Raw genomic sequence first — 11,322 nt, 5'->3', positions numbered from 1 at the left:
GGAGGGAGTCACACAGGAGCTGCACACAGAGCTGGGATGCTGTTGCAGCTCTGAGAAGAAAGGCTGCATGAGGAGATGTGTCATTTTAAAACACGCAGATGAAGCGTGAAAGAGGGACAGACTGATGTCTGGAGGGTTAGCTCACCATCAAAAAGGAGGAGCCGATATGAAATAAGGTAAAGAAGATTATGCATGATGGAATGGGCTGACGGTTGAGAGAAAAAAAATATGTTTAACCTTTGGGGAAGATGAGACCAATATCATCAATATTGTTTGTTGATATTTCTTATTTTTACTTCTTTTATCCACATCAGGGTAGGAAATAGGACTCTATCTCCATGTCTGATGCTGTATGTGATTATTGAGTTCAGCTGTCATTTACAGGGGTTCTTGGACGGCGTGGAGATGTACGCCTTCTACTCCCTTTTAGTCTACATCTTCTACACTGTCTTCAAAAAGGAGGAGGAGGAGGAGGAGGAGGCCTTGGAGGGGGCGTATGGAGCTTCCTCAGACGTATGTCTAGCCACACAATGTCCAGCCTCGGGGGTTCTCTGTTGGCAAAACCTTTTCTTTTTTTTCCGCTGGGGATATCCGTGCATCACTGAGCCCCTGACAGCGAAATTAAATAGCCTCTCGCACAAATTATGTACAAACTGGTGCTTTCATTGTTCTTTCTGTATGCATTCAGTGTATGGAAAGTTTACATATTTGTCCTGTTTGTTTTTACCTGACCCTTATGCTTCTCTGCTTAGGAGCGAGGAGCTGTTTCCATGGAAACTGGGAGCAGGAGAAGAAATGGCCACACCCCCAAAATGGGAAAAAAGGCCTCTGTTCGGCATGGTGAATCAAGTGAGTGTTCATAATTTTTATTGTCCAACATAAAAGCTCTTTTATTTTTGACAGGAGAAAAATAACAATCAATATAAGAAGACTTTCTAAATGAGGGATTAATCAGTGCAAACATTCCTTCTCTCTTTATTGTTGATTTCATTGTTGTCATCCAGGCAGCAGCAGCGACAGTGATGAGATGTCTCTGAGTGATGAAGATGGGGAGGATGGCCCCGACATCCCTGCATGCACTCCTCTGGCTGCCTTTTTGTCCTTCAAGCAGGAGTCTGAGAGGAGGAGGGCCTCTCAGGTTCAGCTGGAGACAACAGGAAAGGTAGCAGACCTCATTGCCTTGAGTGAGCTGCTCACCTGACTCACCTGAGCAGTCCCCTAAATAGTATCTGCAGTGTTTCTAAATGTTGTGTGTGTGTGTGTGTCTGTGTGTGTGTCTGTGTGTGTGTCTGTGTGTGTCTGTTCTGACCAGCTGTCAGAGTCTCCCCTGGTGGCCGTGATGTCCCACTTGCTGAGTTTTCTGGAGCAGTACTCTCACTTCCAGCAGCTGCAGCAGCAGGTCGACCAGTACCGCGTCCAGCTGAAGAGGCACCGTGTCCAGCACCGCCGGCAGATGAAGGCCCTGCGAGCGTCCTACCGCCAGCGCCTCATGGACAAGAACAGCATCATCAGCAGCCTAGAGGAGGCCATCAACCAGCAGCAAACCCCCAGTCCACTCAGTGAAGGTGAGGGAGAACGGGAAAGAAGAAGAGGGGGAGGAAAGAAGAAAGGAGGGGCTGAAGGGTGAAATTAGGATGCATGAATGATGGGTTTGCATGACCATGTGGTGGCTGAGAGGATGACGAAAAACAGAGAGAAGCAGAGGTGGTGTGACTGTTTTAATAACCCAACTGATAAATGGATGACCTGGTGTGAAAATAGAAGCAGAAAGGCTGCAGGGGACTTTGATTTAAATCATTGTGAGACCTGAGGTTGGATGAGATCATCTAATGGAGGAAGATGGATTGGGAGTACTATAAATTAAAACAGCCAATTTCACATGCTTGTCAAAACAGGTGTCTATCCATAGGTATACACAATACAGATTAACTGTTTTGTGCTCTTAGTCACAGCATGTATAATCTAGTATGTCTCTATTTCGGCATCAAAATCTTCTAAAAAATCTTTCCGACTTCCCAGAAGTCATCAATTCTTCAAACAGTGTCAGTGGAGTTCACTTGTTTTTTTTTTTCCTTCTGGCTGGTTCAAACAAAATTAAAACATTTTAAACACATCAGAGGAGCAGACTGATTAGACGTGTGTGTGTGTGTGTGTGTGTGTGTGTGTGTGTGTGTGTGTGTGTGTGTGTGTGTGTGTGTGTGTGTGTGTGTGTGTGTGTGTGTTGCTTTGGATGTCTGTGTCTGCTATGTTTCAGATGTGACCATATGGCTCTGTGACCTCAGAGCAGGAGGCTAGACCAGACCTACTGACTGCACATCACTTTTCTGTGCACATGTACAGCTTCTTAGCATGTATCCTGACGATGGTTCAGACTCTTGTCCTTAGGCGGACTTTTACAGACTCTGAGAAACATTTACTTATATGTATAAAAATCAGACCGTTTTATGTATGACTCCTAGTGTGTAGGCTTGTTTAAGCCGAGGACCTCATGCGCACTGACTCTCATTAGTCACAGGGAGGAGATACACGATTATGAGGCGAGTGTGTTTGGTACTCGGATAGTGACTCTGTGGCTGTCATGAATAAAACATGCCTGAGAGTGCTGTTTTATTCCCCGCAAATGCACTTACAAGACCTGGCACATGTAAGGCGCCACGTGTACTTGTGTTGGACTAAAAATATCCTGGAGTCCTCATCCCAGTGTTCGAAGGCTGTTTAGCATGTTGGTTTACTGTAAGGCAATGTGCAGGGCTAAGTGGAGGAGTGATGCTGTGTCCTTTTGATGTGCAGAATTTCCCCTGCTTGTGCATTTTGGCTGAGTTAGCATATTCATTTGAATGAATGGCTGGTGCTCCATTCAATAGTCTCCTTAAAAAAAATCTCTTCTTCCTCTTGGTTTGAGGAAATGTATTTTCTTGCATATTCTCTAGCTGCTGTTTTATGTATAACAAAGCTAACTCTTTGCCTCTACTGACCAGATCTTTTCACATTTCTTGCAAGCACGTTTCTGCCAACCTCCCTGATGCACCACTGTAGCGTGTCCTGAATGTTTTTTTATTTTTTGTTGTTCCTGGCACCATCACCTCTCCCTACACACCATTGTGACACAGCAAACCTGACTGACACTGTGTGTTGATAGAATCAGCCTCAGGCCCTGTAATGAAAATCAGAGGTGACAGAGTCCCGATACATCTTTTACGAGAACTATAATAGATTCAAATGCTGTTGGGCATGCTGCTCAGGTTCCTGATAAACAAAAGAAATGTGAACCTTGATTCTGCACATAATGCAGCTTGCACATGAGACGCTGCAGTGATCCCATATTGGTCTGTGAAGTGTCCCTGGAGAATTGAGAGTGGAAACCCAGCATTGATAGTGTTAACTCCAGCGCAATGCACTGTGAATACACGGTGTATAAAAGAACTCTAAATGCATACTTTATGTTCATTAATATTACAGACACGCAATCATTCAAGCATGCTGCAGAGATTAGTCATAACTAAACAGATTTCATATTGAGAACAGGTCAGAAGAAGTTCAAAGGAAAGGATTGAGGTGATTTTACTTGTTTCTGCCATCAGTACTCAAACTAATATGAATGATGGTGGTGATTATGATGATGATGATGATGAAGAGGCGGATTATGTTTTTCTTAACATCTCTCAGGTGAGTCCAGCAGTCATGGAGGGGTGCACAGGCTGGTGGAGTCTCTGTACGGTCTGCAGGGTGAGAGGAGTAAGCTGAGAGGTGAACTGCATCTGCTGCACTCACAGCTGGAACAACAGGACAAAGACAGACACTCACGCATACAAGCCTTTCAACAGCAGGTAAGGAGCCGCCTGTTGAATGTATCTCACATTCTATATCGAAAATAGAAAATAAGCCAAATCCCATAATACCCCACCAAAAAAGAAATTCTGTCAAAACTGATTTTACAGAATTTCTTTATTACTAGTCTTCAAACATAATCGTAACTTCAGATGTATTTAAACATTTTGCCTAATTGTATATGTATGTAAAGGGCTGATGAGGTACCATAGCAACAACTTAGAGAAACAATTATTGTTCATGCATACTCTCATAAATATAGAATGGCTCTCAGGTCCCATATCACTGTGCATATATGACAACATTTTTAATGTTTTATGTGACTCCATATGATCTACCCTACTCTGCCATTAAGGCGAAAGTCCCTCTAGCAAAAGGGATATTGCAACTCATGATGCTTCTTTAAAAGAAGGGTTTATTAAAAAAAAAGAAAAAAAAAGATATAACTTTAAAAGATGACAGGAAACTAGGTTATTTCCTCAAGTCCAACCTGCATTTGTAACTTTGAAAATGTTTCTGGCACAGATCGATGAGCTCAAGACTTGCATTGAGGAGCGCGAGGAGGAGCTGACCAGACTCAGAACAGCTACCGTAAGTGAACTATCCGCTTAATCATTTGTCAAGTGTTTGACACTTTCCAAGATGTCAGCAAAGCTTTCCTAATGTGTTCCAACACCCTTTCAATGAAATACTTTGCAATTGAAACACCATACAACTCAACATGTCTTTAATGACACCTTAATTATTATTAACTCTATTATGTATTAACAGTAATCTATGAGGGTATATTTGTGAGATATTCTGGTTTTGATACATTTCTCACTTTTGTGCTGAGCCTCATGTTTTATGTTTTCCTCAGGGGGCCACTGACTCAGAGAAGCGGGTGATGTGTCTGACAGCAGAGAATGATAGTCTGAAGCAGAGTCTGGGCGTGACCCAGGGCCTCCTCCAGCAGCTGTCAACCATCCCATCCCAGTCCAGCAGCATGCTCATCAAGGTAAAAAACACAAACGTTGCTGAGATCTACCACAAATACTGCAACCACTAGCAACTGCATTTACACATTTTTTAAAAATGTATTTGATGCGCTCTGCTAGGAGAATGAAAACCTCCGCTGCAGAGTGCAGCAGCTGGAGATGTCTCTACAACAGCGTGCCGAGCAGCTGTCACAACTGGAGCGACAGAGTGAACAGAGCGAATGGAGGAGAGGAGAAGAGCTGAGGAAACGAGAGGACCGAGTGAGGGAGCTGCAGCTAGAGTTAGACAGAGAGAGAGGGAAGGAGCCAGTGGTGAAGGTAAAACTCACATGACAGGAATGAAATCTGCCTCCCTACGATTTCGTGTTTTTAAAGTAGAGACCCCTAATCAGATGTTTATTTATTCTCCCCCATCTCAGTATGTCACCAAGACAGTGGAGGTGGAATCACCAGCCACATTAAAGCATTTGACTAAAGCCAAACAGAGGAACGAACTGCTGTCTGAAAAGCTGTCCAATCAGAATGAGCGATGCAAACAGCTGGAGGAACATATCAGGAAGTCTGATGAATACAGCTGTAACCTGCAGCACAAGGTAACAACGACTGCATAATGTTGAAGCCAGCATCAGGTCTGCTTTGTAGTGTGCAGACACATTTACTACACTCACATTAGCAGTTTGAGTCTTGTTTTTTTGTTGACAATGTTGCTTCATAATAAGACTAAATATTCATCATTTAATAGATTATTACTGTTGGCTGCTGGCCATGAAGTTAGTAATTAGTAATGAGCTTAGAGCAAAGTCAATTGTCTACAAATTCCAGATACTCATTTAATTTAGTTTATTTTAGAAGTTAAAGGCACAGAAAACCCAAAGGGAAAAAGTAATCCACACCATGTAGAAAACAGAGGATCAAAGGAGAGAAAATCAAAGACTAAAAGAGGAAACCTCCACTTCCCTGCAGAATCACAGATCCACGCCCTGGATCAATTTCATTGACAGATAAACTCATTAAAGAGCCGAGCCTGCACAGATGGCACCAGTCGAGGCGACAGGTTGACAAATTGCTGGTTTGAACCCTTTTACAGATTGCAGCGTATGAAAGAGAAATCAGTAAGCTGAGAGAGGAGCTGCTGAAAGAGATCGGACACCTGGAGGAGAAGAAGGAGGAAGCTGTGAAGGCTGCTGCCAACTGCTCCGCCGAGCACTTTCAGGACCTGCAGGAACAGTTCTTCAGTGAGTTATAGCAACAAAAAAAAACGTAAAATGTGTATACACAACCAGAATAAAAGAAAACAATTATTTAAAGAGATATTTGGGGAAATAGGCCTATTTGCTTTCTTACAAACATTAGAAGATGAACCAAAACATAAAGCTACAGCCAACAGCTTGCATGTTTAGTTTGGAATGAAGACTGGGAAGAGCTGGATAGCTAGCATAAAATCCACCAATCAGCACTCACAGTAGTTCCTATGTTGTTTGTTTGATCAGAAGAACACAGAAACCAAAGTGTAAGAACAATTGGATGGAATTTTACTGGGAGATGTGCAGGACAAACTCAGTGGCTTCCTGGACTACCTTTTCAGTTCTCTTTATGCTAAGCTAGACTGACTGGCTGCTTGCTGTAGAGTGTATTCAACAGATATGTGAGCAGCATCAATCTCTTCATGACACTCTCGGCAAGAAAACAAATCAGCATTTTTAGCTAAATGTAAAAGTTTCCCTTTAAATAATCTGTTAGCACAAATATCTAAATAAGCCTCCATACATGGGGCGCTGGTGGCCCAGTGGTTAGTGCGCGCGCCCCATGTATGGAGGCTGTGCTCCTCCGAGTGGTTAGTGCGCGCGCCCCATGCATGGAGGCTGTGCTCCTCCGAGTGGGCAGCCCAGGTTCGAATCCTACCTGTGGCACTATCCACTGTCCTAGCTCTCCATTAAAGGCACAAAAAAAGCCCAAAAATAAAAATAAAGCAACACAAGTATTTCTTTTTTGTCAGGCTTACAGAAGCGTCTGACATCACTTCCTCCAACTCTCCGCTCCATGAAGACAGACTACACCAGCCTGAGGAGCCAAATTAGAAACTTCTCAGACTTTTACGGATCAGCTATTAATGATGCAAAAAAGCAGGTATGTAAAGACACATCATATCTTGACATTCCCTGTATTTATTAGAAATTATGAATCCAACAACACCATCAAGCTAAGTAGAGTTTTATACTTTTTGTCTCTGGTAGATTTCAGCAGTTATCAGTGAGATGTCTGAAGCCAACAAAGATCTCCTGGAGAAATACAGGAAGGAGGTAGCACTGCGCAGAAAGTACCACGAGCAGCTGGTGGAGCTCAAAGGTATGCAGAGGGAACACAATTTAAAAATCGGCCCATGAAACTGAATCGCTCTCGTTAACTTGGCCATTTATTACAGGTAACATCCGCGTGCTGTGTCGTGTGAAGCCTGTGCTGAAGGAGGACCAGCATGAGGAGGGTCAGTCTGTGGTGGTGACCACGGACTCCAACAACGAGTCCTCGCTCAATGTGCTCAACAAAGGAAAGGGTCGCATCTTTGAACTGGACAAGGTCTTCCATCCTCAGGCCACACAGGAAGAGGTATGAACATTAAAAAACATACGCAGAAAATACCTTCATAGCAACAACTCTAACCCTTTTATTGTCGTCATCAGGTCTTTCAGGAGATTGAACCTCTTGTGACGTCTTGTATCGATGGCTACCAAGTCTGCATATTTGCCTATGGACAGACTGGCTCTGGAAAAACATACACAATGGAGGTAATTAAAAAGTTTGAAGAATTATTCCAGCTATAGTTGTTGATCCAAAAATTAGGCCGCAGACTCAATATCCTTTTTGTACCTTTTTCTCTTCAAGAATATTTTTTACAATATTTAGAACATCTTTAAAATGTACTTAAATAAGAAACAATACACATCCATATCCCATTCCTGCTTCCCCTTTTAATCCCCATCTAAAAGCCACAAGAGAAAAACGTTAAAATCAAGATCACATGATTGACAGTTTTTAACAAAGATACAGAGTAAATTCAAAAATAGGAGAGGCATTTAAGTGAGGTCAGGTGTACTGTCTCTTCTCCATGCCAAACAAGGCCACCAGAGGGTTCGACTGTGAGACCATGTTAAGGATTTAAGATGAGGTTTCCCCCCCCTCCAGAATTTTTTAAAGCCTGGGAAGTGTCAAGAACATGGGACAAAGGAAGGCCTCATTTACATATGTAGCAGCAGAGATTCACACCAGGATGAAAATGATATAGTTTGGACCCTGTGATTGATCGAATCTTTTTGATTTCAGGGCAGTGTGGAGAACCCAGGCATCAACCAGCGAGCCCTGAAGCAACTCTTCAATGTGATCGAGGAGAGGAAGGACATGTGGTCCTACAACATTACTGTCAGCTCTGTGGAGATCTACAACGAGGTGCTAAGGTACAGTTTGCTGCACTTCTCCTACCTCAGCTTTATTAACAGCATCGAGGCAGAGGTTGTCTTATTTTTTGGTCGATTTTTTCTTTGTGTTCTTAAGAGACCTGCTGAGCAAGGATGGAGAGAAACTGGACATAAAGATCAACCCGGACGGAACAGGACAGCTTCATGTGCCGGGCCTCAGGGTCATCGAGGTTAAGAGCTTTCAGCACATCAAGAAGGTGATACAAGGTGTTTCAAACCATACATGCTGATTGGATAAGCGATGCTGTTCACTGATGCTCACCTTTCTTGTATTTATCCAGATTTTAGCCCAAGCCAGAAGGAACAGGATCACTTTTGGTACTCAGATGAACCAGCACAGCTCCCGCTCCCACGCTCTGCTCTGTATCACTGTTCAGGGCACCGACCTCGCCTCCGGGTCCAAGACCACCGGTCAGTCACTAATGCATTTCTCCTTTTACAGGCAAAGTGTGTAAAGGCTCCTTATAAAACTGAATATTCTAATAAATGCTTCTTTATTTTTGTTAAAGCTCCAGTGACGAGTTTTAAGCTGGTTATGAACCAGACTGAAATCATTACCAATATCTCTTTATTTTTTTAATACTTTTTATTTGATAGTTTTGAAGAAAAACAACATAAACTGTCAGAATGAGCATGTATACATTTGTAAATGGTTTGTATAGAAGATCTAACCATAAGTGCATCATCTCTACAGGCATGGAAAAATATTTCTGTTAGCTCATTCTTTACGACAGAGAGGAAGAGTGAACGAAAAGGAAGGCAAAAAATAAAATTAAAGAATCAAATAAAAAGAGAGCAAAAGAACAACAGAGCATATTAACTTATCAAAAAAAAATGATGAATGATGAATGAAACCAATATGTCATCAGGACCTAAAAAAGCAATTCGGATCTCCAGCAAAAGGGTAGTTATTAGATAAAGTTAATAACAGCATGCAGCTTTTGTTTAGATTTTCTTTTTAAAACTTATTATTTTGGGCCTTTTTTGTCGTATTTGATAGGACGGCCGGAGAAAGTAAATGTAGAGTGAGCAGGGGATGACATGCAGTAAAGGGCCGAGGTCAGATTCCAACCCTCGGGCGCTGCGATGAGGACTATAGCCTCTGTTTATGGGGCGTGCATCACAACCATTAGGCTATCTGACGATCCCTTGTTTACATTTTCCATTGCAAAGATTTTGACGCTTTGTACAGTTGGCTGTTGAAGGAAAGCAGGATGAGATGTTTTGCTAAAAATACTACCTACACATTTACATGACAAAATAAACAAAGAGTAAGTCACTTTGCCCACAGGAGGCACCAAATTCAACTCAAACTAAAAGGTTCCTCACAGGCTTCAAAAAAAGTTAATGACAAATATTTTTTTTCTTATGTAGAAGGCAGGTTGAGAAATAGCGCAGCGAGATAACGTCTAATGACTTGATCAGATTGTGTTTGGACACTCTGGCTAAATCTTCCCTACTGATATTTCCTGCCAATAAAGCAGGATTGATTCTCATCAGGATTCAGTCAGACACATGTGGGTCTAAAGGTGACTACGTTTATCATCTTACCTTAAATCTGAATAAAGTTCTCTGTCCTAAGGCAAATTGAACCTGGTGGACCTGGCTGGCTCTGAGCGGGTCTGGAAGTCTGGTGCAGAAGGAGAGAGGCTGAAGGAGGCCCAGAATATAAACCGCTCTCTGCTGGCACTGGGGGACGTCATTCAGGCACTGAGAGCTCGGCAGACTCACATCCCCTTCAGGAACTCACGTCTTACCTACTTACTACAAGACTCCCTCGGCAAAGGCAGCAAGACTGTCATGGTGGTGCAGGTGAGATTGATATTCAGCCTTAAGAGGATTGATGTATTTGTTATAGATAATAGTTTTAAGCCTTGTTTTCTCTTTTGTCCTAAAGGTGTCTGCTCTGGAGAGTAATGTGGGAGAAACATTGTGCTCACTGAAGTTTGCCCAGAGAGTGTGCAAGGTGGAGCTGGGCCCTGCAGCCAGGAAGATCGAATCTGGTGGTGGACAGTGCGACTGACTCAGCCACTTCTATTCCCAGGGATCACCAGGAAACCATTAATTGCACCAGTCAGTTTATCAAGTTCCCATAAGAAGTCATACCCCACAGTATCATAAAGAACAACAGCAATCCTGCTTAAGGGCTAAATCTGTGGAGGACAGGCACCAAACCTTCAGTTTAGGTATTGAGGATATTGGCCTCCTCCTTGCCATGTTCTGCCTCGAACAACCCTTTATCATTAGATAATCTGCATGCAGGAGGATTGATTGTTTCACTCTGAGTGCCAGAATCCACCTATGACTCCCCCAACATCCAGGCTTTGACGCTTCCTTGAACTACAATATCTCAAGTTTCTTTTTCATGAAATACCAAAATCCAGGAGTCTTCTTATCAGCCTCTTGAGGCTTTTCCTCGCAGTATTTACAAGCTTCTGTTCAGCTTCCAGAGCCACAATATCAACCCTTGCCTTTTATGCAGTATTAAAACATCTAGCTTTAAATGTCTGTATCTTGTGAGCTTCATCTACAGTGTTGTATATTTTTTAAAAGTTGTAATGTGTAGGAGAATCTGTTTTGTAGAAGAGTTTGGGCTATTTACCATTTCAATGACACTTTAATCACATACTCGTGTAGTATTTTGTGAACTTCAAAATGCTTTTAGTCTCTTTTTAGAGCCTCAATGATTTGTCTTTTGAGGGAAAGAGGAACACTGCGGAATGGATCAGGTGGCCTTGATTTGAAGAGTGGGTGAAATAACAAACAGTGCAATATGCTCCTATGGAGGAGACAGTTTGATGCACTTTATGGTGAAACAAGAGTTTCAGTTGAGAACAGGTGTGTAGGTGCTTGCAATAGAAATCACCAAAACCAGTTCATTGTTATCTGTACATCATGGTTCCTCTATCACCCAATGAATCAAAACACTTTTTTGATTCAAGTGTAGCAAGACATTTATGTTGCAGAAACCATTGTAGATGTGACATTAGATGATTAGAGTGAGTTTAAAGAGAATTTTCTGAATAAATATGACGTATTTAACAACG

At 42.4% G+C, this 11,322-nt stretch overlaps 1 protein-coding gene across 1 annotated transcript; it reads left to right on the top strand.

The window, feature by feature from the left end:
- Positions 1 to 11,322, top strand: si:ch211-257p13.3 (kinesin-like protein KIFC3). Its single transcript, XM_020648541.3, has 20 exons — positions 1 to 176; positions 385 to 513; positions 753 to 849; positions 1,005 to 1,162; positions 1,313 to 1,565; positions 3,667 to 3,827; positions 4,354 to 4,419; positions 4,688 to 4,825; positions 4,926 to 5,123; positions 5,225 to 5,398; positions 5,893 to 6,040; positions 6,802 to 6,932; positions 7,040 to 7,151; positions 7,228 to 7,409; positions 7,484 to 7,588; positions 8,124 to 8,254; positions 8,352 to 8,472; positions 8,557 to 8,686; positions 9,858 to 10,087; positions 10,173 to 11,322. Exons 2-20 carry the CDS (start codon positions 406 to 408, stop codon positions 10,296 to 10,298), a joined length of 2,769 nt encoding a protein of 922 aa, XP_020504197.2. The 5' UTR covers positions 1 to 176; positions 385 to 405; the 3' UTR covers positions 10,299 to 11,322.

The sequence above is a fragment of the Labrus bergylta genome, chromosome 8, assembly GCF_963930695.1.
Source record: "Labrus bergylta chromosome 8, fLabBer1.1, whole genome shotgun sequence".
Taxonomy (NCBI): domain Eukaryota; kingdom Metazoa; phylum Chordata; class Actinopteri; order Labriformes; family Labridae; genus Labrus; species Labrus bergylta.
Note: the sequence above shows the minus strand (reverse complement) of the source record. Positions and strands in the feature narration are given on the sequence as shown.

Coding starts and splice junctions, on each gene's coding strand:
- si:ch211-257p13.3 (XM_020648541.3), top strand. CDS start 406: ATGTACGCCTTCTACTCCCTTTTAGTCTACATCTTCTACACTGTCTTC. Junction 8,473..8,556: donor GCTTTCAGCACATCAAGAAG/GTGATACAAGGT, acceptor GTATTTATCCAG/ATTTTAGCCCAAGCCAGAAG. Junction 10,088..10,172: donor AGACTGTCATGGTGGTGCAG/GTGAGATTGATA, acceptor TTTGTCCTAAAG/GTGTCTGCTCTGGAGAGTAA.